Source organism: Fringilla coelebs (assembly GCF_963513975.1).
Source record: "Fringilla coelebs genome assembly, chromosome: 7".
In the NCBI taxonomy this organism is placed as follows: Eukaryota; Metazoa; Chordata; class Aves; order Passeriformes; family Fringillidae; genus Fringilla; species Fringilla coelebs.
Genome location: NC_140035.1, coordinates 17,126,203 through 17,152,976, shown reverse-complemented (window position 1 = coordinate 17,152,976; position 26,774 = coordinate 17,126,203). Strand labels below are relative to the sequence as shown.

General features: G+C 35.9%; 1 protein-coding gene across 1 annotated transcript in view; it reads left to right on the top strand.

The window, feature by feature from the left end:
• The window catches only part of KCNH7 (potassium voltage-gated channel subfamily H member 7), a gene marked incomplete at both ends in the record, with an annotated part of 202,945 nt that overhangs the window by 147,408 nt on the left and 28,763 nt on the right, over window positions 1-26,774 (top strand). The window contains 3 exons of the mRNA XM_084209730.1: window positions 16,284-16,709; window positions 20,510-20,909; window positions 21,379-21,578. Of these exons, the coding sequence (XP_084065856.1) occupies window positions 16,284-16,709; window positions 20,510-20,909; window positions 21,379-21,578 (1,026 nt within the window). The remainder of the gene's footprint in view (window positions 1-16,283; window positions 16,710-20,509; window positions 20,910-21,378; window positions 21,579-26,774) is intronic.

The following is a 26,774-nucleotide window of genomic DNA, read 5'->3' as shown; positions in this document are numbered from 1 at the left end:
TCAGTCCAGGTGTAGCTGCCACATAGCCCTGATTGATAAATTGGCATTGCTGTATTCCAGCGGAGATATTTGTGACTAAATTATGTCTACATTTCCATTCCACTTAAGAAAAAATTTTTCTTAAAAATTTATTCCTTATAATTTCCAGAGGTGTTAATGTCAGTCTCTTCTAGAAGAATCTCAACTTACTTTTTTCCATTATTCCTTTTTTTACAGTCTTTTCAGGAGGACAGTGCAATTTCTGCACTCTTTTGTACTGACAGGTTCAGCTGGGGCCTGACACTGATGGTTAGAAAGAGACAAGTCTTCCTAGAGGCATAAAAGTAGACTTTTATTAAAGAAAGCAGGAGGGCAAAAGTCTGACATCTGTCCCTTAACATTTTTTATGAATTCATAAAGGGGACTTCTGGCCTTAGAATTTCAACGTGCAAAGACATGTTGAAACAGGAACAGATTTTATCTTTGTTTAAATGGGGATTTATTTTAAAGCTTCTTAGACATTTAGTTTCCACTCATGTACAGCCGCAAAGTTGTGAACTCCATTATAAACAGACTCACAAAGACTAGAATAGTCAGTATCGGTGCTTTATTTTTATGGAAAAGAGAGAATTCCTGAATGCCCATAACTTAATACTGTCTACAAATAACTGTCCCAGTAAAAAAAAATGTAAATTACTTGTCTCTTTATTGTGTTGTTTAAGAAAAACTGTTTGGTTGCTTTTGATCACTAGTGTTCAGAGAGTGTTCAGATTTATCTCCTTGAAATTCATCAGTCTGAAGGAATACCGAATGTGGTTGAAGGGCCCAATATATATCTGTTGTTCATTCTTTGTCTCAGTAAATGACTTACAGGAAAGTGAAACTCTGTAATCTTTTAACTTCTTGTAATAGTTTTCAGGACAGCTTCATTATCCATCCATCTCTAGAAAACATATATATACCCAAACTGGTCATATGGCTGATGAAATGATAAGTATATACCTTGACAGGCTACACAGAATATTGTGATCTGATTTGCAGACATGCTGAACACCCACAAATCTTCCGAAAATAGAGCTGCTGGTGAGGGGGCTGGGGCGGGGGGGAGGCTGAGGACCATGTATGAAGTGATAGACCTTGTAGTTTCACTGCATGTTTTTGTAATCTGGCCAGATTCTATTTCGTTCCCCAAAAGATTAAGAAATAAGTAACAATATCCTCCCAAGGCAAATAAAGCTGTTGATATAAAAAGAACTATTATATGATCATGACTTCAAATTGACCTTCAGGTTTTCAGGCTAAAAGAAGACTACCAGCATCTAGGACAAAGAGGGGCAATGTAAGACCTAAAAATAAACCGAATTATTGATCTATACGTTTTCAGCAGTCTGATTCAGCTGACACACTGTGCTGTTTACATCCTGCAATAACTCACATACACACACCATTTCAAGGCTGTTCATTTTGCATTCTGCATAACACAGAAAATTCTGAATAAAGGGGAAACAATTTTGATGCCTTCCAATTACACAGTAAGAGATACATATAATAGTGAAATTAGGGAGTAAGCCGGGCCAACATTTCCTAGTTAATATATGGAAAAGTTTAAATTTACTCTGAAATGAGAAGCTTCTTTTTCCTGTTATTTGTGAATTGATACATCTTATACAGGAGTCATTCTCTTTCTTTACAATAATAGTACCCTCATGCAATAAAATTTCATCTTTTATTGTCCTTTTAAATTAGGCTTGGTAATTACTATAGATGTAATTATAGAAATAGTATAAATGTGTGTAAGTTCATTGTAATTTGGAAGGTGTGACACACTCTGTGAAACCAAGAAAAGCAAAGAAGCCGTGATTAAAACCAGTAAAAATACCTCAGTCTCACTGTGGCCATTTAAACCTGTGCCAAGGTGTCTTCACAACTGGAAAGTAGTATCTTTTTCATCAGAGCAAACAGCTATTCCAAGTGTGTGGAAGCAGAAAATAAAGCCCACTTTTTTGATCAGTTTCAGAAGAAAACAGAGTATCTTCATTATAATTATTTGCTGTTGCACCAAGTAAGAAAAATGAGATTCACAAAAATTGTGAAAGATAAAATATTCCTTCCTAACAGTAGAGCCTCTTCTTTTTGTGACAGCTGAATAGGTTCAGGCATCTGAGCTGCTGCAGTGTTTTGAGAAGATTTCACAACATATGGTAGAAATGGAGCAGTCGGAAAGCCCAGCTGCTTTGCAGCATATAACCTGGATGCATCCTTAATTAGTCCATGTCCTTCCCCCAAGATCTGCTCTTCTGAAAAGGGGATTACCTGATTTTGCTGAGTTGGGAAAAAGTATCCACTATCTTCTATGAATTACAGTTTTGAGTAATCAACGCTTTGCGTGATCTCCTTGTTTTTACTGCCATGATGCTAACATGGAATAAAGCATATGACCTTTGTTAATATTAGCTCATTTGCCAAAGCAACATTCCTCTTCTAATGCTAAGAAGTGGGAGAAAATAGACTTTCAGATGACATTGTAATTTATTCTGATAATAAGGAGTTGGGTGTAAGAACTAATACTCTACAAAGCTAGCAAAGCTTATAGAAACCAAGGTGCTGGCAGCATTTAGGCAAGCCTCATTTCTCTGGTCTAGAGCTATAAACACCCAAACTCCCACTTCGTGGTGGATTGACCTTGGAAGTTTCTGAACTTGGTAGGTTACTCTGCTGAAGCCAACAGTTTTGACACTCACCAGAACAGTCTCGCCACTAATTGCAAGTCAAGCCCCACTAAGATCCAAAGAGCTGTGAGACCCTCTGATGCATTTGGCATGCACAGTCTGGAATAATGCTTTCACACACGCAGTTAGAGTTGCCTTAAAACAGCTGTGAACGAAGTCAGAGTCCCTCTTTCATGTAACCTTAGAACTGTACAAAAAAGTAGTGTGGAAGAGACCTCTAGAGGCCATCTAGCCCAGCCTCCTATGCAAAACAGCACAACTGCAAAGTTAGATCAGGGTCCAGTAGTTACCATGTTAACTCATGACACTTTCTATCTTTAGGAGAGCATAAGTATATAATTTCCCAGAGATAGACAGCAATAGCAGCTGACATGGGGAAAGAGGAAGGGAAAAGGCCAGAATGCCGTGGATCTCATGGGTCACAAAAAGCTACTATTTTTCAAGAACACCACTGGTGTAACTACTATTCAGGACAACCTCCCAGAAAGAGGCAGTCCTGGATTGTAGTTCCAGAGTAATTTGACTGTTACTTATCTTACATAAATGACCATCTGTTAAAAAAGCCACAAAAATAACCCTGGGCACCATGGACTCAGACTCAGGACTCCTTCCCTCCCTCTCTAAGTGCCCTTACCCTCAAATGGTCTGGATTCTGAACTCTGCTCTAGTGCCAGCCAACTCACATGTACATACTGTAGGACCGAGGTCGGATATAGTCACAAAATGCCATAACCTGGACAGGCAATGTTTAGCATTTACCTGAAATTATATAGTCACACCTCTTAAGAGTAATTTTCTTAAGGAAAAAAAAGGCAAGTGTGGTCAGCTACCAATTTAAATTCTTTTCTCTTTTCATGTAATACTAGCTAGTATACAAACTGAAAATTTTGTGGGTAATATAATGATTCGTTTTTTCAAGGAAACTTGTACTCTCCCACATATCACTAATGAAAGAAATGGATGGATAAACTAAATTTCACAAAGAAAGTCCCTGCAACTTGCAGGTAGTATGATGATTATTATAAGGCAGTTATGTTCTAACACTAATTATAAATGAGGTCCTTAAGCATATTAACAAGAAACAGCAATGAGGTTATTATTCTTTTGTCTTGGGCAGGGGGGAGGAAAAAAGCATGTGGATTAGTTGTTTTTGATGTAGTGGTAACTGAGGAAAATATTTTCTAGTTAGGGTCTGATAAGGTTTAGCATTTTTTTCAAAGCAGTAGAAGTAGTAAGAAAAAGCAAAGACCATTAACCCCAGTCAGCATAGTGTGTTGTTTGATGAATTCTGAATGCCCTCAAAATTAATAGGCCGAATGAGAAGGTAATTTTTCTTATCTATTCCCTGTCATGTGTTAGAACTCGGATAAAGCTTTCAGCTTGTAACTGGTAACAGGATCAATAGAGAAGTCCAAACCCAGAATAGTTCAGAGTTAATGCTTTTCCAAAAGAAAAAAAAAAAAAAAAAGGAAAGAAAAAAATAAGGGAGTAAAAAGGAGGAACACTCCTTAAATTATATTTATGGATGGTGTTGGTGTTACTGAACATAAAATCAATAAGTGTAGCACAACAAAAATCTCTAGGAAGTATTTATTAAAAGTGGCTAGTTCAGGCCATCTGTTATGAACCAGTTTAAACACAGAAGAGTGAGGGAAATGAAGTGTCTGTGAATAACACACATCAGACCCAGAGAGGTTTGAAATATACCCAAAAAATGTGATTGAAACCAAACAGGGTTAGATGTTGGCACCAAAAAAAAGGTATATTTCATTTAATAGTAAAAGCGGCAAAGGGGGAGAGAGAGAGAGAGAAGATAAAAAGACAGAAAGAGAGACAGTTGTGCATGGGGGGTTGGGGGACAGGGAGACAGTGACAGGGGTTAGGTGGAAATGTATCACCCTTCCCAGGGTCCCAACCATGTCTCGTTGTCCCCCTCCATCTGGTCTTCTTGGCAGTGAGCGTCCCCCTTCCCCCTGCCCCTCACCACTGCACCAAAAAGTACAGAAGGCAGTGGATTGATTTATGTTTGGGCCAGGTGGGAGCACCCTGAGTGCCTCCCCTAAGGGGCCCAGTTGGACACTGTCCCTTGCAAAACTTTGGATATGTTGCATCATGTTGCAGTGCTCTGGTTCAGGGTCTGGGGACCCCTTTGGGGGAGGCCTTTGATGGGCCATGACTCTTCTGCTGACGTTCATGTGGATGCAGCTTTTCCCAGGGTGAAGTAGCCCCACAGCTGAGCTCTGCACAGTGGAGGATGGATGTTCACCACCTCTGACCAGAGGCTTTTTCAGTACCCACCCAACTCCTCTCTCCCCCCACCCTTTGGTGAGAGGGTCTGCTAGAGCCTGGCAGCTGATAGCCCTGAGGCTGTGGTCTCCACCCTGAAGGTGCTAAGGTTCATCCAGCTGTGAATGTATTCTTCCCCCCCAGCCCAGATCTGAGTCACTGTCTTCATCAAGAAGTAGTTCTGGGCCTCAGTCAGAAGGCCTCTTCAGGGCATGGTGGTCTTCTCCGCAGTTTTTTTAGTACAGTTTTGCTATAATAGGCACAAGTTCTTCATTAAGATGTTTAAGCCATAGATTATAACAATTCAATCACCAACACCATCTAAAGCGTAAAAACCTACTATAAAATAAAAATCTATCTGAAACAAAGTACAATAAAGAATTATATTAATATTTACCTGATATTGATATGTAGAAAATCCAGAGTTTCTTCTTGATCTTTTATTTACCTTAGGTAAGTCTGGTTTTCTATGACAATAAAATAAATCTTGCATTGTAGTACATAGTGAAATTGTCCTTAAGATACTTTAGGTTTATTTACAAGCATCAAAATTTCTTTTTTTACTCAAAGAATTGCCAGTTTTACATTAAGATAGGATCTTTTTAAATATGGAAATTCCAGTAACTACTCAATATCTTGAAATATCTCACATGAAATGGTATGTTCAGCTTCAGACAGACTGTGGAGTATACTACTACTAATAAATGAGAAACGTTTATTAAATGGGAAGAAAAGTTCTTCATTTCACAGCTTTGCATTTTTTTTCTGTTCTAACTATCCATCTTTGAAAATGTTCTACTTTTTAAATTAATTCTATCTATTATAAAGAAACTTTTCTTTTGGAGAAAAATAACTTCTGAATTATATGGGCTCACATTTGTACCAATCTGTTCTGTTCAAGGAAGTTTAGTTTCACTGGGTTTGTAGATGGGTTACAAATGGAAGACTACAACCAGAGAATAACACCTTTTGCTGCATCTTAGTCTCTGATGCTGTTAGTTGCTAGCTCTGGAATTGAGAAAAAAATCAGAGCCTGTGGCTCATAGCTATTCTGCAGAACTTGTTAGAGGCCAGCTAATTTATTTTGACAAATTTTGTTAGGATAGGATGCAGACTCTAACCTCCTTACAGGTTTTCAAAAAAAGCTTGAAAAAGAGGTTTTGTCTAGGATAGTTATTTGCAGATATATTGTGCTGTCTGTTTTCTCACTTCTTTACACCCACAATATCCAGTAAGGAAAGGAAACCGCAGTTTGCACAATGTGATAAATTAGTCAATATATATAGAAAACAATGAGCATTAAGGCTTACAGGCTTCTGTTCTAGGCATTTTTTCTACTGGATTGAGCTTTCAGTGCCTGCAGTAGCACCAAAAAGAGTCCCATATCTCCCTGGTTGTCACAGTTTAACCCCAACTGGTGACAAAGTATCATACAGCAGCGGCTCAGGTCCTTCCTGCACCCTCAACGGGATGGAGGGGAAAGTCAGGAGTGATACTAGTAATAATAGCAATTGTAAACAAACGGACGGAGGAAGACAAAAAGTGAGAGACAGAGACAGGGGGAAAGAAGACCCAAGAAAAACAAGTAGTAGAATACAATCGCTTTCAGCCTGCTGACTGATGCCAAACCCATTCCCAAGCCATGATAAATCTGTCTTCCTGGTAACCCCCCTCAGTTTGGCCATGACCTTCTATGCTATAGACTATGCATTTGGCCTGATCAGGCCAGCTGTCCTGGCCATGCTTCCTCCCAGCTTTTTGTGCACCTGCTCACTGAGAGAGCCTGGGAAACAGAAAAGTCCATGACTTAGGGTAAACATCACTTAGCAACCAAGGCATCAGTGTGTTGTCAGTATTATTCCCATGCTAAATCCAAAACAGAGCAGTGTGTCAGCTGCTAAGAGAGAAAATTAACTCTCTTATAGCCAGAATCAGGACACTGGTTAAATCCATAAATAAAACATTTTGTTTTCTCCAAAACATGAGCTTCATTTAGCATAGGACAGGCAAGGTAGAGCTTCTCAAGGACTTACTTTTGTCTCACTGATTCTGTGCTATTTTTGTTTTGTTGTTGTTTCTGTTGAAACACCTGAGTATTTAGTGAAGAATCATCACGAAGATCATACCATGTCTTGCCACAATTCCCCAAAACTCAAATAAGTTTTTGCATTGTAAAACAATAAAAGTGTCTAATGTAAGATCCAGCTACTGGTTGAGCAAAGGCAAGTTTGTCTGCTCACTTCTCCATGGTCACAAATCCACCCTTTTTCCCTTTTTCTATGCCTAACCAGCATTAATTGAATGGGTGCCCCTAAAAATCTGGATCATGTTTTTATGGGTTGGTTTTACCAATGAAATGTAATTTGTATCATCCCACTGTCTGTATCTATGTAAGCAATCTGTTCCATCTACCTTTGCCAAATGGCTTTTTGGTTAAAATATTGATGGCTGAATTTTATATAGAAGTTTGGGTAATGCACTTAACTTTCCTAAAAGTAGTGTTGAGAGCAGTACTTGGGCAACCTGGGCAGAATGCTGAGACTAAATATCTCCTTAAAGTGAACAGGGCTGGGATGTGCTCATTAGGCACAAACAAGGAGAGCCACAGGGAAGATGGTAATTTTTAAAGTAAGCTTTTCTCCCTACCAGAACAGTTTCAATTGCAGTTCATACATTTTTAAACACTATGGGGTCTAATTACAAAATGCAGATTTTCTAGAAACTAAAGTATGCTTTTTTTGCATATTATGGAAAAAATATTTACCATGAAACTGAAAGTTAAACTTAAATATGAAGATATTCATAAGGATCTTTTCTTCCTTTCTCCTGTACTTCTGACAGTTATGTCAGTAAGTACTGTAATCATAGAACCAAACTATGAATGCAGCACTTCATTATCTCTCCATGCACTTCAGAAATTCTTATCGCTTTTATGCTTTTCTTTATCCAATCAAAGTATTTGACAGCCAGCAAACCAGTCAAAATGTATAATAATGAAAAATGCTTTTTCATAAATATTGTAAGAAGGATGAGATAACATCAACAAGCACAAAATCTGCTTCTTTTATTGTCACACTATGAACAGATGATAGAAAATATATTCTTGATTACTAAAAACCACACAATAATTTAAGCCCTTATAAGAAATTTGACCCTTGATATTTTGTTTTCAGACAGATAAATGCTTGTCAGCAGCTTAGTGTTGCCAGAAGAGCAACCAATATCTCACATACTCACTAGAATGTTGGAGGATAGCATTTTCTGTCTTCTGAAGTATTATCTCATAGTGAATTTTAAATAAGAGGGTTACACAACTTTTAATACGTATTCTGTTGTTAGCTTTTGCTGAAAGAAGTCAATATCTTCTTTGTAAATATCTTCTTTATTAATCTATATATCCCTAATTTCAGTTTTAAAGAGCAGTAAAGTGTTCTTAGTAAATCTATGTGCTTCTAAGTGTTGCTCTGACAATGCATTACTCACCAATGTCTAAGCAATTATATATTGACTGGCAGGAAGAGGCTCCTGAGGTTTAAGATTACATACCGTTTCTTAAAATTTTAATGGAAAATAACTATAAAAATACCTCCTCTCTTTTAATATCCAGCTTAATAAAAATAAATTATAGGTTAGAGATATTACATGTATTCGATTTTGGTGAAATTCTTGTTTGATGGTAATATCCAATAAGTATTATTTCCCTGAAACCTAAACAATTTTACTTAACAAATGGAAGAAAAAGGCTGTTCTACTGTTTTGATCATGGGACTTGCATACCTTTCTATATCACTAGAAGATTTTGGGTTGCTGTGTATGTAAATATGTTTAGCTGAATAAGATATATAATTATTTGATAACTTCATAAAAGTTCAGCCCTTCAGGGCCTCAGTGAGGCACTTAGCACTCCAAGGAAGTCCCATTTCTCCCAAACAAGCTTCTGTAGTGATAGATTGATATCTGGAACAAAAAAAAATTAAAATACACTCAGATAATCTTTGAATTTTCAGGTTCCACCACTACTAGCAGAAGTTCTGTTTCAATATCTGCCTAAAATTACATTTGGTGAATATGAGGATGTAAGAAGAAAAAAAAAAAGAAAAACCTTCTGTATAAGATTTCATTACTTTACAACAAACTGTCTCACAGAGAGTGTTTTTGCATTCAGCATTATATACAAACAGTCACTTAACATGATTTTGAAACCTTTAGTAAAGACAACAGGAGTAAGACAAGAAAACAAGTATTACCATTCCCCACCATTAGTATTTCAGGAGATGTTCTTTGGTAGCTGCCCTTTGAAAGACATGTAAAAAAATCTTTTACATGTAAAAATAACTTGTAAAACTGGTATATGAAAGCCTTATGTAATGTTGTGTTTTCACCAAATCAAGAGCACTTCAGCTTTCTTTCAGTACTGGTGTAATCTTCTTAATTGTTCATGCCTACATAAGGAAGACAATCATCAAGATGTCTGAAATATGAAAATCCATTACAGTCTTTTGGGGAATTAGGTAATGCCTACTATCAGAAAGTCAATGTTAATTTAAATTCCATTTGCTCATTAATACCCATGTAATATTTATTTTTAGTTGGTTTTAGGTTCAGAAATCTCCTTAGGAGGTCTGGTCTGTAGATGTCTCATGGTAATGGTATGAATAGAGAGGAAAAGTAAAGAGAGGTACTTGCTAGTTATAGCTTGGCAGCTTCAATAGATCTAATACACAGGAGAAAAGAGAGACAGGAGAGGTTACTTAAAGAGAAGAAATTTCCATAAAATCTTTCAAAATCATTTTAAAGCTGAAGCAATACTGCCTCATTTTGTGTGCTCTATCATTCAGATTTAAGGTCAAGACAAAAAAAAAAAAAAAAGTCAATTACAAGAATATGGCCTTTACTTACAAGTCTGATTCATGTTTCTCATTTCTTTTCCTTTCCAAGTGTTTCCTGTTCAATACTGTTATTAGTCTTGCTGATAAAGATCTGAAAATTAGTTCAAAACTACCTTTAAAAAGGAAGACATGGTATTGTGTATTTGGATTAGCTCTAAAGAGACAGATGTTCCAAATTCTTTCCTTTTTTCCTACTAGCCATGATAATGTTTACAATACAATTATCGGGGTTCAGTTTCTTCTTTGCATTTCCATGTAATTTCATATTTTGATGTTGAATATGCTTTATACAATGAGTTCCTTAAATCACTATTCATAGTGGATATTCAAGTCTCTCAGCAGAGGAGGAGCTGATGTGTTTCTAGATTTGCTACATCCTTCCTGGCTTAAGGATGCAGGAGTGATCCTCCACTCAGTTCTCAGGGCTGTGTGCCTACCACTGGACTACTGCTGGAGTGAATGCAGCAACACATTGGCAAAATAATATTTTTTCATGTCATATAGTATTTCCTAGAAATAAATATTTCAGCATGGTATTTGAACAGGTAACATCTTCCATAGTTTTACATAAGATGTTTTATGGATGAGATAAATGTTTATTTTAAAGTTCCCAAAGTAATTTGGGACTATTTTTATAGTTTGAACTTTATTAATTGTTTATGAAATTCTCTTAACATGAAAGGTGCTGTCCAGCAGCTAACCTTGTCAGTAGAAGATTTACTCTAATTCATCTGTTGCAAAAGCAGCAGTGACAAACCAGCATTTAGTACTGAATATAACTACACCATTTAAATATACATACACTTCATATGAGGCACACTTGGTCATAAGACATAGCGAAGTACCATCTAACTTATTAATGTTTGCAACCATCAAACTTCCACATTTTCTTTTCACACAGATATCTGTGTCCATCTACCTTAAAACTATTCAGTTTCACTCAAGCCCTTATACCTCTTTTGATATTTTGTCACCTGTAAACGTTGGTCTTTGTTCAAATTTTCTGGGTGTGCAGTACTTCTGTCTGAGATGAAAGGTGTTACCTAGATTGTGAATATGTTACATATTCTTTCTGTGAGTGTACATTAGCCACCTATCTTCTGTTTGTTTGGAAATACACGGCACAAAAAATATTGCAATTTCTTAGCAGAGGTGAAAAAAGTCCAATATTTTCTGAATAACTTGCATTTTGCATTTGGTCCATGCAATTGCAATGTGTTCATGGGATGCGTTCAGTACTTCTTGAATGCGTTGGGAATGGTTCCTGGTTCTTTTCCATGTTCATGTGCTTTATGTAGCTCTACAGGTACTTAAAGAGCCTGGGTGCAGCATGTAGCAACTCTGTCCTAAACTTGCTCTCATCAAGTGCTAGACTAACCAGGAAACCATACTGTTAATCCATGCAACGGTCTGACAGAAATTTTATTTAGCAATTCATGGTGGCATTAATCATTTATTATTTCTGCTATGATTTATTCATATGCTATTTTGCTTCTTTGTTTCTAGGTCTTTGGTTTTTACTGTGTGCATTTGCATTCTTTAATAAATTTAGAATGAAAATGCCTCAGAACAAAATTTATGAATATACATGTGATAGCAGTATGGTTCTCTCAGACTGTCTTGAAACTACAGTTTGAATAGCAGAGTCATAGAGTGATAGAATGGTGTGGGGTGGAAGAAACCTTAAAGATTATCTCATTCCAATCTCCCTGCCACGGGCAGAGCTACCTTCCACTACTCCAGGTTGCTCAGGCCCCATCCAGCCTGGACTTGAATATTCACAGGGATGAGACAACCACAACTTCTCTGAGCAGCCTGTTCCAGTGACTCACCACCCTCACAGTAAAGAATACTTCCTAGCATGTAATCTAAACCTGTCTTCTGTCACTTTAAAACCATGCTTCCTTGTCCTCTTGCAAAAACATTCTCTCTGACTTCCTTGTAGGCCCTCTTTAGATATGGGAAGGTGCTAGAAGTTCTCTTAGACCTTCTCTTCTCCAGGCTGAACAACCCTAACTCTGTCTGTCTTCGTAAGAGAGGTGCTCCAGCCCCCTGCTCATCTTTGTGGCCTCCTCCGGACTTGGTCCAACAGGACCATGCCCATCTCAGGCAGGGGGCCCCACAGCTGGATGGAGCACTCCAGGTGGGGTCCATAAAAGTGGAGTAGAGGGGCACAGTCACCTCTCTTGCCCTGCTAGTCACACTTCTTTTGGTGCAGGAGAAGAGGACAAATATTTGTGTGAATTAATTTTAAAAAATAAAAACAATCAACTAAATTTAGAGAAGAATTATGGGAACTCATTACTGTTGCAAAGCAGCTTTTATGGAAGTTTTCTGCTTGGAATAGTTTAGGATACTTCCAGATGTAAATATTATTTTCTTTACTTGACAGAAATTAGACAGATTAAACAACAGCTTGCCTAAGATCACTGAGAAACTCAGTAACAGACAGCAGACTAAAATTCCTGGGTCATCCAGCATCTTGTATAACATTTTGCCTACATATTTTATTTTATAAATGAGACTGTACAGGGAAGAAGGGTCAAATACTGTTTCTGCATGTGATGCTGCAGAGCTTACAGCAGGAGTCCCCTACAAATCTAGTTACCCAGTGAAGCATATGGCCATAATACTGCAAAGCACATCAGCCCAGTTTGACTCTTTGAAACTTCATCAAAAAACACTATGCAAAACAAGATCTTTGAAACACAACACAGGCCAGAAATAATACCTGGTACCAGGCAGGTTTCCTGCAGGGAAAAGATGATAGAACTGATCCAAAAAAGATTACAACATGAACAGTGTAACCCAGTGTAAAGTGATAAAGCTTACTGAATTTTTTTTTTTAAATTAACTGTCACCTGATAGTCCCCCTGGTACACCTCTGGTACCTACACTTCCTTTCTCCCCTTGCTTAACATAATAGCAGTCAATAATAAATTTTCATTACCCTTATATACATTGTTTTTCCATTTCAGTGAACTACTGGTATCTTTGAGGAACTGAAAGCTACCAAACTGTTCAGAAAGAAAAATCTAAAACTGTGCTAATTTATGATAGTTGCTTTGATCTCATTTCATATTTTCCTGTGTATCTGATTGCAGTCCTTCTATAATAAATGCCACCTTGAACTTGCAGTTTTAGGAAGTGAGCGCATGAACCTAAAAAGTGTAGAAGCTGTTTACCAGCCCTGTCTTTGTGAAACACCTCAAGCAAGATTCACAGAATCAAAAATGAGTTTGAATTAAGTCTTCTAACTTGCAGCAGTGCTTCTTCAACAGTGAATGAGATACACAGGAACACAGAAAAGTTTGATTTTATATCAGAGTTCTTTACTCAAAGGCAAAATATAGTAAAGTTTATTTAGCCTTGAAATGTTCTCATTTTAAATAAAATAAATCTTATCGCCTAATACTGCTTGTAAAACCAGTTATTAACACATTCTTGCTTTCCCCAGGAAAGCCAGAGTGAGGTGGTATTTAATCAAGTTTGAATACTCCTAATTTTTCTTAAGAGAAACCAATTGCAGCTGGCATGACTTTTTTTGTTTAGCATTATAATCTTCTTTTTAGTAAGATGCAAGGAAGCTTGGCTTTTTCATCATGACAAGTCCCAAGGTTCAAAGATCTTTTAGCACTGCAATACTTCCATCTTGTCCTAATCACATTTCTTACTCTTAAAAAGGTTTTATTCCCTAAGCTACCTCTTTTAAAATCCAAAGAATGAGTTTTACTGTCCAGAAGAGATAAGATAATACATTTTCTTTTTACTAACAGTGAATTTGATTGCATCTATTTTAAGTAAGTTAAAATATTAAAGATCTTCTGAGTGAATTTCTAAGTAGAGTGAAGTCTTCCATCGGCCGTCTGGTCTGCTCGAAAAATAGCCATGATGGCCAAAATTGGCCAACATCAGTATCCAAGCTTTGCAAGCATGTTACACCATAAGAAAAAGGAGAAATTAATCTCATATTGAATGAGTCTTTATTGAAATTGCCAACATAAAACTAAAAAATGGGTTTTGTCTTTTTTGTGTGTGTGCAACAGCAATTTTTTTATTTGAGAAATGAAGTCACATCTTTCTCGAGATACAAAAACCAAAGTAGTTATGTGAGTGTTTGTTGTCACTTCTCATTGCATGGGATAAGCAATGCAGAAATGTAAAGTTCTATATAGCATTATGAATATGAAACTCACAACTATCAGTTCAGCCTCTTCTGTGTTGTATGTCTAAGAAACTGTCACCAAAAATTTGGATGCATTTCTGGTATGATCACTTTTATACTGCTATTCCCTCATTTTGTCCAATTGTTTGGATTTTTAAACTCCAGTTTTGCCTAACTCAGTTTAAACCAATTTAGGAATAAATGTAACTAAAATTAGATTTGGAGTCAGAGTTCAGGGGCATTAGTTCAATTTACATTAAACATTGCTCTGAAATGAAGCAGGGTGTCTGGAATTTTCAAGCAACAGAAAGAAACATGTGAAATAATCTTTATTGTCCTTATTGCCTAATCCTTTTTCTTCATTGTCTAAAAATCCAGTGGTACAGTGATATAAATTTTATAAATTCACTTGGCACATACACTCAGTTCACTTGGCACATATACTCACTGTCCTCAAATACTAAGAAAACCTTGTCAACTCATCAGGTGGGGGACTAAAAATATTAAGACTGCTTAAGAGACTAAGCAATGCTTCTACTTGCTGTCAGCTAATGTGTTTAATGCATAAAAAAATAGCCAGCACCATTAGTTAAGTGCAAGTCTTAGTTACAATACAAAAAATTGATGAACAGCTTCTACCTCAGCAGAGTGCTCAGCCCAGTGCTTGGTGGCTGCTTGAAGCTAGCACATATTCTTTTGGATGACTTAATCACTTCTTTCTTCAATTTCAAAGAAGAGTGTTTATTAAACCTCATGTTCTCACAACATTAAATTCTACAACAGTAGAATTTAACTGAATAAGATTAGCATTACTTATATTACAAAGGAAAGGATCTAAGATTTATACAACTAAATAGTTGGAAATTTAAACAGAAAAGAGTGTACTCACCCTTAGAATTTTCTAAGATTATGTTTGAGGAGCATGGATTCCCTCAATCTTGAACAAGCTGAAATCTCAAGTCCCAGAAAACTAACTGTAAAAAGAAAACAAATAAAAGCAGACAATATCAATGAAAAGGTATATCCCCTTCCAATCATTTCATTTGAGTAGAATTATTCATTTTAATAGCTTTTGAAGTAACCTATTTTTTAAATAGAATTGTTTTTAAATAGCCAGAGAATAAGGAATAAGCAGAAGTAACTGGTGGGAAAAGGGTATAAAATTTCATGAACATGAATATTGCCCAACTGAGCAATACCTGAAGGTTGTCACCATCTGATGTTTTTTCACCTGTCTGTGTAAAATGAAATGGTGTTCTCAATCCCATCGGATTTGGCAGCACAGAAGGCAACAATTAGCATCATTCCTGACAATCCCAAACACTGAATAGAGACAGAATATAATTTACCTTTTGATCCTTAAAGGTTTTGTTCCTTCATGTCAGAATTGAGTCAGACTGAAAGAGCAGCCAAAGGAAATTTGTTTTATCTGGTGCTCACACAATGCTTGCTCTTTGCAACAAAGCAAACATTTCAGCTTTCAGAGCCAGCAAATTAAGCAGTGCTTACAAACATAATCCTTCCAAATAAAATTGAAGTCCACCTTAGATAACACCAGCAGATAACAAATCCAAACTTTTAAAGGAATAATAAGCTTTAGGCATTGACAAAAGTAGAAGTGGAGGAAAAGGCAATACTCCTGTGGTATCCTTTGTCACACCTTCAGCTGAACTAGAACTATAGCCTCAGTGTAATTTGTCTGTGCATGAAGGTTTATAACACAACAAAACTCAAAGTGTAGATAGATGTCAAGGAAACTAACAGATCTTTCTCTGACTTTTTTTAATTTTTGGTTGTGTACACCTTCTAATGAGTGTAAACTCTTTTGTAGGGAATGTAAGCCAATGAGAATAGGCTTGCTTTGGGAGAAAAACACTACATCACTGCAAGAAATGTCATTCACTGGCCCTGAGAAGGCTGGCAACGTTATCATGTGGTGGATAAATGAGTTTCATTATGTGCTTAATAGTGCAGATTTTATGGATATAAGCTATGCTTCTTAATGTTTGCTACAGGGGACAAGAATCAACCTACTGTGCAAAATTGTCAATGAATTTATTGGACCTGGCAGACACCATGGATTTCACAGAAATCTATCTTGCCAAAACACTAAATAATTGAAGCTTAATTCTCAAAACTACAATGAAGTACTGTTTGTCCTGTATTTGCTATGTTTACTGGAAGTTGGAGTAGATACACTGTCTGATTATTGATGTGGTACATTTCTTATTCTAGGTTCTATCCTTAGGGGCTGACGTTCTACCAGAATATAAACTCCAGACACCTCGCATCAACAAGTTTACTATATTGCACTACAGTCCTTTCAAAGCCGTCTGGGACTGGCTCATTTTGTTGCTGGTCATATACACTGCCATATTCACCCCTTACTCTGCTGCCTTCCTTCTGAATGACAGTGAGGATCGGAAGAGGAGAGAGTGTGGATATTCCTGCAGCCCACTGAATGTTGTAGACTTAATTGTGGATATTATGTTTATCATTGACATTCTAATAAACTTCAGAACAACATATGTAAACCAGAATGAAGAAGTGGTAAGTGATCCAGCAAAAATAGCAATTCACTACTTCAAAGGCTGGTTCCTAATTGACATGGTTGCTGCAATACCTTTTGACCTGCTGATTTTTGGCTCTGGCTCTGAAGAGGTAAGCTTAAATGAATATCTTAAATGAAAATCTTAAATCTTAATTTATTACTTCACAATGGTTTTCTGTGTATCCTAAAGTATTTTTTGCTTGTTATTTAATAGCTGCTTAGTTTTTCCATCCCATCTTTTAAAGTTAAACTAAAATTAAATCTTACTTTGTAGAATAAGGCACAATATTAGCTTTCATTGAGAAGAGAAAACATTGAATGATTCAGCTAGTATTTTTCAGTTATACTGTATTTGATACTCTCTTTAGGAATAATAAATATATTGTGCATGAAGAACTTGGTCAAATGGTTTTATATAAGAACTGGTGCTTTGATTTGTCACTTGCTTTTTAAAAACTGCCCACGATGCATGTAAGTGCTGTGTTGGCATTGCATCATTAAAATAATTTTTCTCGGCTCAAAATGTTTAGGTCAGATGTTTACTTAGCAGAAAACAGATTAGTTGTAGCATAAACTATACTAGATATCAAAGACATTTGGCTGTTGTCAATTTTATCGAGAAAATAGACTATCAAAAGGAAAAAAGACAGGCATGGTCTGAACATCATTCTTCCACACCTCCCCTGTTACAGGTGTTCTTAAGAGTAAAGTGCCAGGTGCTAAAGTCATGAGAAAGGGATAATTTTAACATAAGATAACATTACAGATTACAGTAACAAACAAGTGCATTCTTGCAGATGAGTAGGCTAATATAAAAATGTGGAAGTTGAAACAGAAATTATTAGACCATGTAATGACTTTTTCACTATTGCAGATATTAGTAATTTGATTCTTTATTCCATCAAAATCTAGTAATTGACCAGTTTTTCTACCTGGAAAAAAATGGCTTTGTTTATCTAAGAAGCAATGATGATATATAGATTATATTCTATTCACCATGCCATCATAGCTTTTCTCATTCATGGTATTGAACATGTCAATCACTTTTCTAAGCTGCTACTTACTGCAGTTTTTTCTTGCTATATTGCTAACTATAATATTTCACCAATGATCCCTTTTTCATAGTTTAGCAAGAGGAGGTGAATGTAAAACTGACAGAATGGAGCATTTTTCATTTAATAGAAGTTTTTCAGCCATGAAAGCTATCTTTTTTGTGAAATAGCTCTTTTTGTTATCTAGTGATTCTTCAAAGGAGATCCCCAGTGAAAATTTGTATTGAATAGTCTTTTTACTAAAAAATATAAGTTCTAAAGAGAGCTCATGCAGCTGTAAAACACCTTGATATCAAACGGAGTCTTGAAAGGGCAGGAGATAATAATCCAAATGCCACATACAGCACTATCCAAATGCTACTATTTGAGCCATATTTTTTCAACCATAGAAAGCAACAGAGTCAGACCATTAACTTTCCAATTTCTAAAATAGGGAAATAATGTAGTTTTAAACTTTTTTCTGCTTAATGAGACTCAAAATGATGAAGACTGGTAGTAAATAATTCTCTTTTTTGTGCGTGTGTGTTCTGAAAGCCTTCCCTGAAAGTTGGGAAGATAAAAATAATGAGTAGATGGAGAGGAAAGAAGAAAAAAGAAAAAATTATGATGTGATTATCAACCTACTCTTGAACTTGTAGTCCAGCAAATAGGCATGATAGAAACAGAGAAGCAAGCAATCCAGAAAAGTGAGCAGCATCCCTCAGGTTGCTATTTGCAGATATCAATGACTAGCGCCAGATGGGGACACAGAGTAGGACCTCTGCCTCCTTGGGCATTGTGCTGATCAAAGTATTCCAGCACACCAACAAAATTACGTTCCATGAGACAGTTCTGAAACCAAGAACTTCTGTCCCTGGCCAAGTGACACATGGGAGGTGTACTGCTAGTATGTGAAGGCTACATCTATGCTGAGAAGTGGACAGCATGTAAGGCACATCAAAACTTGTGGACCATGCTTTCCACCTCTACTGCCAGCTCTGTGTTAGTGTTAAAGCTTCTTCACTGTGTTAAAGAGAATTAAAACTCAGGATGGGTTTTTTGATGTTTTAAGCATATCTAGTTTCATTCCTGTTGATTTTATCCTAGAAGAGATGAAGTTTTCTTGTGTTACATACCTTCCACATACTCCAGAGCTCAAACTGATATATCGAAGAATAGGATTGACACTGAGTATGAGTAATATTAGCAGGTTTTATCTTAAGAATGCGGTGGAATGGTGATGACATATTGTAGATTTACAATCTACCATCTGATCTATTTAAGAGGCACTGTAAGAATATGTGGTCTCTTGCATGACGCAGAGATATGAGTACCTCTGTAATAGCATGCTTCAAACACCCCACTAAAAACAAATCTTAGCTTTTCTTAAGGGATCATAAATGTATAAACCTGTTCTATCTACAAAGAAAAAATAACCTAATCACAATATTTACATATTTCTGAATTTCAGCCTAGGCATAACATTTTGAAGGGTGCGGTCTTTCAGACTATTGAGGTCACTAAACTTCTTAATGTTAAGTTATTTTTTGGGGTGTTAAACTGAACTAAGGAGTGTTACCGTACATTATCCTCTTGCTCATTTGCTCAGAAAATATGAACAATTTATTGAGTTGTCCACTGGGAAATGCAGCCAAGAAAGACTTGTTTTGTTCCAAGAGCTTTGGGGTTTTACTCAAAAACATGGAAAATGCAAGGATTTAATAAAATGTAAAAACTAGTCTTGTACTTGTTGCAAAAAAGGCTTTAATGTTATGCATATTACCACCAGAGTGTTTTGTGAAGCTTGGAAAACTTTTCCTGTTGTCATGTAATATACATGCATGTTAAAACAAAAAACAAAAACCCAACCAACCAAACAAGCAACAAAACATTAAAATGTATGCGCTCTTGGCATTTACTGAATACTTTAATATATGTTCAGACTTAATGCAAGGAAAAAAGGTAGCTGAGGGGTTTTTTTAATCCAGGTATTCCTCTTAACAATGCTGTCCATTCCTTCTACAAGGAATTAGCAAGTATGAAAATTATTTACTAATTGAATTTTGAAAACTTATATTAATCACCTCTAGATCCCTTTAAAAAGATCAAAGCCTCAAAGAGTCTGCAATGGATAATAGCACATGTCTGCACTAAAGATCTTGAAATACATTCCTTCTTTAAACTTCTCCAATTTATTTTTATAATGGTGTAGCACTTTCATTAGTGGCTTTTGCCACTACACCTACAAGATGCAAAAAGATTAATCTGGAGGAACTTTTCCACAATGTTCTGTTCACAGTGCTTCATCTGCTTTCACCTGTATGAATGTTTTTATCATTACAAACAGGAGGAATCTTGTAGGTATACTCTTTGAGACACTTCTGCCCTATTACTTCTCTTTTCTAGAATACATGTGTCAGGGCGTTGCAAGGAGTTTCTAAGTCAGGATCAAATACAGTCACACAGCTTTCTTCAAGAACACTTATTACCTATGTGGACAGTCATATAATTATGAGTAGTTCCAATAGCTTACACGCTTTATCATGTTAAAAAATCATTAATCTATTGGGTCATTGAACCATTATGGTCAACACAAGAGTCCAGATCAAGTAAAATACTCAACATGAAAGGGTATTTAGCACATAATGACAACTTCAATATATCTTGATATTAAATGTACATTTCTTAATTTTTCCCTCATTTTATAATGAAATTGATAGCTTAAAGAAAATTAAATTAAGTTTACATTGAAATGGGTTCTTCTACTCTTTGTGTTGATTCCCCCCAAAAACAGGAATTTCTAGTGGTTTATTCATGCTTACTATTCATGAGAATACATTTGCTAACAGAGAAAATTAATTCCTATCTTATTTTTACAGACAACTACATTAATAGGCCTTCTGAAGACAGCTAGACTGCTGCGTTTGGTGAGGGTAGCACGGAAACTGGACAGATACTCTGAATATGGTGCTGCAGTTCTGATGCTCCTCATGTGCATATTTGCACTAATTGCACACTGGCTTGCTTGCATTTGGTATGCCATTGGAAATGTAGAAAGACCTTACTTGGCTCACAAGATTGGTTGGTTGGATTCTTTAGGAGAACAACTAGGAAAGCATTACAATAAGAGTGATGCAAGCTCTGGACCATCTATCAAGGACAAATATGTTACAGCACTTTATTTTACCTTCAGCAGTCTGACAAGTGTAGGATTTGGAAATGTGTCTCCAAACACCAACTCAGAGAAAATCTTTTCCATCTGTGTCATGTTGATTGGCTGTAAGTAATTTTATAGTGGATTTTAATCTTTTTTTTTCTCTCTGTGTTTGAGCAAATGGCTTAACATTCTAAAGTAATAAGATTATAAGCATGCAGCCGGAAGGGCAAATTCCTAGGGAAAGGAATGTTGTATGCAAAAATATGTTGTGACTCATTCAGTGTCAGGAAGTAATCAAGTTGCTTAACTACTCAAAATCTGTTATCCAAACTGTCAGAATATCTGTGTTGTATATCAGTATATCTAAGTAAATCCTGTGTAAGATAAGAAGGTGAGTTTGGAGTGGATTTAGGAAATTATATCCCATCATATTTGTATAATCATAATTATATCTTATTTTTCTATTTAAAACTGAACCCATAAATGTAAGCATTCCTTTTTAACTCTTCCCTTTGTTCTTAACTTTTGCTTAGCCATACTCATCTGCAAAGCCCAATGATATGACTTAAATTTTGTTTCTCTTTAATCCAGCATTAATGTACGCTAGCATTTTTGGAAACGTGTCCGCAATAATCCAAAGACTCTACTCGGGAACTGCACGGTACCACATGCAGATGCTGCGAGTGAAGGAGTTCATACGCTTTCATCAGATCCCGAACCCTCTGCGGCAGCGACTGGAGGAATACTTCCAGCATGCATGGACATACACCAATGGCATTGACATGAACATGGTATGTTCTTCTGTTTTTCAGGCAGAGATGCTGAGCAATAGATAAATGCATGAGAAATTAGAAAGACACTTTAAGTCTTTAGTATTTTTTAGTATTTTTTAAAAGCTGTAAAAGTACAAGTTTAAGATACATAGTGGATATATACCTCAGTTGTTTATAATCAAGCCCCTACATGTTTGGCGTACAAATATTTCACCGTCTAGGTATTTCAGTAATCTGAATTCTCACTGTGTGTAGGAAAGCATGAGAACTGTAGGTGACTTCTGTAAGCTTAAACAGAGAAAAAAAGTATATAGGTTTCTTATTTCAGACGTAGGTGTTCCAGAATTTTGCTTGTTCTTCGCCCTGATTTTCCACTTCCAGTATCAAACAAGAGAACCTGTGTTGATGTCTACAGAGCTACTGTTCTATAAAACTCGTGGAGATAATTCTTTTTCCAAATCCTTCTGTGTAACCTAGAACAGGTATATTGGGAACAGGTTGAAGATAGGAGCGGGCAGGTTTAGCTGCTCTTTTCAAAGAGACATATTTGAATCACATGATAGTCTGAAAAGTAATTCGCTTCCATTCACAACCATGTAATTCTGCACAGAAAATCAACACAGAAAATCATCCACAGAAACTCATTTTTGACAAGGAATAACACTTATTTTTTCTGGTTTTGATAAAAAATCCCCTGTAATCTCTCCTTATATAAATACACGGCTAGCTAAAAAGGAATAACAATCTGATAGTGAGCAAAAGTAAGCATCTGTATGTCTCTCTTATTTTCTGGGGATAGAAACATTTTTTCTGAAAAGTCAACATCAGTTTGAAGACGCTGAGGGCATTGCACATCTTAAGGACCTGTGAATTTGTGTCTGTGTAGGGATGCTTTCCAGAGGTACTCAGAGCTGCAGATTAGAGACTGCAGAACTCTCCAGAAAGCTGTCAAGAACAAGAAAATCTATACACTTTTGTAACAATTTAACTAGAAATCAACTTCCAAAATTTTGACGTACCTTCAAACAGCTTTCATGTGACATCTATAAGTACATTTCTGAATGACTGTCTGAGTACAACATTTTTATGCAGCAAACGGAAAAAATGGTCTTGATTAAAATCTTTTATAAAGGTGAATCACTGACAATTTGACTTTATGGTTACCATTAAGTAAAGCAGATCTTAAAAATACAATAGAAAATTAATATACTTGTCTTCACCTGCCACTTCCGTGTGTCCCCTCCAGAGGGATAATATGTCCAGGGCAGTACAAGGACAATTGTATAAACCTCTGCTGGGGATTACTGCAGTGGAAGGCAGCATCAGTAGCTTCATCCTGTACAGCACTGAATAGCCCTAATTCCTTCCGTTGGCAATGGAATTGTGGGGTACTCAGCACTTTGCAGGATCGACCCTTAAGCTGCAGGTGTGTTCAACCTAAGCCTAAAGCAACTCACTTAATTATTTCTGAAGATATTACAAAATCATATATGCCTTAACTAATTCATTACCACTAATGGATGTACTAAAACCCCCTGGTTCACATGAAATAGTAACTATTACTGGATGTTGTCATGTGAAAAGTTGCATAATTTGGAAACTGGTGTATGGAAGTTAGTCATGAATGGATAACATGAATAGTTATGGATTTGTCATGAATGTGAAACAATAATTAAATGGATTAAATAGTCCATATTCTTCAATATGATTGTGAGGCAGTATGGAGGATTTGTTTTTAATAAAGTGTGGAAAAACCCTCAAGTTTAGTATCTTGTTTCATTGTATTTTATTCCTTATTCTGTTCACAGTTCTATCCCTCAAGTTTTATGTCAATCACCTTACTTCCTGTAAGAGTTTGAATGTATTACACTTAGTACAAGGATAATATAAGAATTGTGTGATTTACATTGTACTTATGAAAGATTTATCTCTTTCCTGTCTGCTTCACACCTAAATACATGGAATAACACCACCCACTGGTAAGAGCAGGAGGTATTTATATCAAATTTAATTCCAGTATAAAGTGTGAAGAATATCCATGTTATCTGTTGGGTTTAGAGCTTGTTCAGTGCTTTCTAATTTTAATTGTAACTTTTTGCATGATGAAGGGGTAGATAGCAAAGGGAAATAATCCAAGCAGAATCAGATGTGGGGCAAAATGGTAACGAAAAATTAGACATTAAAAAATGTTAATCTAACCATGTTTATTAATCACTGTTTTACCCCACAACTCAAGTCATGCTTCTCTGCCCAAAAAAAGTCATGTGCATATTGGTTTGCATTAGATAGTTGTTCTGTAGGAATGTCACTGACAAAGTTGTCATGATGCTGATCATTCTGCATTTTCCTTTGTGTGAATGCTCTTGGTTTACACCATATATGCATGTTAACACTTGCACCAAGGAAGTTTTCTTGGCTATTAGCCATGTGCATATGAGTTGGACTTGCATGTGTTTCTTACTTAATTTTGCATGAAATATTTGCATTTACAAAACAGAGGACTGATATTGTCCTCAAACAAATGTGTTTGACTCCTGCCATGTCTACTTGGAGTTTTTTGTGAATTCTGAAGGCAGAATTTCATCTAATATCTTTTTTTCTTCATTTCATGACTGAAAGCTAAAAAAAATCAAAAAGCAGTCCTCTTTCTCTTTTGAAATATGAAGTGCATAATAATTTATGTTTTATATATATATATGTACATGCAACATATACACACACATGCCCATATATATATATGGGTATATATATATATATGGGTATAACATGGAGAATATATTTCAAAAGATGCTTTAAATTATCCTCAGTAATATATTTAAGAATCCAGGTAAAGTGGAAAACAAAATAGAAAAAAAGAGATTAAACAGAAACCCTTTTAATCTCAGAAGTAATTGTGCACTAAGACTAAACTTGATTTTCTAAACAAAATTCTACACCTTAGATTGCAAACCAGAAGATAGTACTGTATGCTTATTTGAAATGGTTAAACTTAAAATTAGCTTTAAAGACCTGCAAGTGAAATATGCTGAGACCTTGTTTATTTGTTCATTTGTTCCCTTCTGCTCCATTTCTACATATTTTTGATTATATTTCATTACATAATGTATTTTGGTTAAAAACAGTTCCACATAATTATGCATGGACTGGATAAACAGGATTTGGGATTTATTTTAATCTGGATAAAAAATCTTGAGTCTATAGAATAAGCATAATTTAAATCATGTCCCTGTGATATACACTGGCAAAGTCAAATTACAAAAAAAAAGTTTACATTGCATATTGTTTCATGAAAGATGTCAGCAGTCCCAAAGATTCCAATTCTTGTAATATTTTTAACTATCCTGTTCTAGTTTTCCTAAATTCTTTTTGCCTTCTTTTTCCTCTTTCATTCCTACATTATCAGTCCAGCACTGATAATAGCATGCCTATGATGCTTACCCTAAAAAGATTAGTTATTTAGTGTTTGAGATTTTTTTTAAGTTATGCATGTATTTTTTACAATCCTGTCCCATCCTTTCTTTCCATGGATCTTCTGTGCATCTGAAGAGCTTTATTGGTTTATTTTACATTTGAAAAGAGTTTGAAGTAACTAAGTGGGACGAGCTGAAAAACGTTTAGCCAAGTGTAAACATTAATTAAAATTTTGGGTGTGGGACAGATGTCTTTTTGGTTTGGGTTTTGTCCAACAGCATGAAAGGGGAGAGCAAGTTAGAATTTTTATGAATGAATGTATGATTTCTCCTGCAATGGTTCATTTTACCGTTGTGATAACTGTCTTGGCCACTGTGATCATACAAGTACAGTAGAACACACAGCTATCTTGAACCAGCAATTCTATAGTAGCAAATAAAGGCCAGGTTCACCATTGCCTGGAACAGGCTTCTTTTGTAAGAAATTGGCCACTGACACCTGGTTGACATCACTACATTTTTTCATTCTTTCTTTTCCTCTGACTGTGATCATTTCTTACGATAAAACCAGTTTTAGCAATAGAACCAGTGCCACTAATATATTTGAAGCAGAGGATTAGAGAAGTAAATTAGAATTTCAAAAACAGCAAGGAGAAATTCTTTGTGCCATCAAAAGACTAGTGCAAATTAGATGTGTTTGGAACAAAAGCTAGCAGTAAATCCTTAAGCCAAGGGAATATGTTATCATATTGAAACTTGGTACTGCTATTTGCCTATATGTTAGAACAGAAATCACGAGATATAAACCAGTCACAAAGTACCTTATGATTGGCCATAAACCTGTTCTTTTGTTTTCTAAAAAAAGGCAAATTTAAAAATGTGATCGCCTCCATTGAATTGAGTTGTAGAAAATAAGACCTCATAAAAAAAATATTTTCAAGGCTGTCCATCTATTTCTAAATGATCCTTTATCAGTTTCTCAGTGCATTGTGTTTTGTGGTCTAAAATATCAAAACAAAAGCAATTAATTTTTCAACTATCATATTTTTTAAAATATACAGATCTGGTCAATCTTCAACTTCTACAGACTTAAAACTTTTCTCTCGGTAAGGGAGTCAAAAGTTAAAGAAACTGAAATAATTTTCCATCTGCCTTGTTCATCAAGGCCTTGATCCCTGTTCAGATGTACTCAGAAACTGTGAAAGGACTCTAGAAGAGTGGTCCACTGCAGCTTCACTAATTCCAGCATAAAGATGTCACACATCTGTGTTGTGGTGATGACTGAAAACAAAAGATCCTATTCTTGATAAGGTTGTCTGGCTTCAATCTCATTGAAAGGTGAATTAGGTCATTATCACATACTGCTTCTCTCTCTCAGCTGTTGAAAGGAAACATACTGAACATTGAAAAAATCATTCTGTACAAAGAGGATTTTTCAGAAATTTTCTTTTTTCTATGTGGAGCCCAAGAGCTTCTGGAGCAGTATTATTGCCAGCTGTGACCCTGTTCTTTCTTTTCTAAATGCAGAAAACACTTGGAAATGTTTCAACCTTTTACTTACAGAATAATTAAGTTCTGTAATTAATTATCACAGGAATATTGAACAGTAAATTCTAGATTCTTTCTAGAAATAAAATTGCTGAATTACTGAAATGTTTAGCCTAGATGATATTATTCAATTACAAGAGTCAAATGTTTGTGATGAAACTAAGTCCTACACTATTCTCCATCAGTTTATGCCATCTTAAATTCTCAGAGGAACTTGGGAGTATCCCTTTCCCTCTATATGCTGGGCACCTGCCAC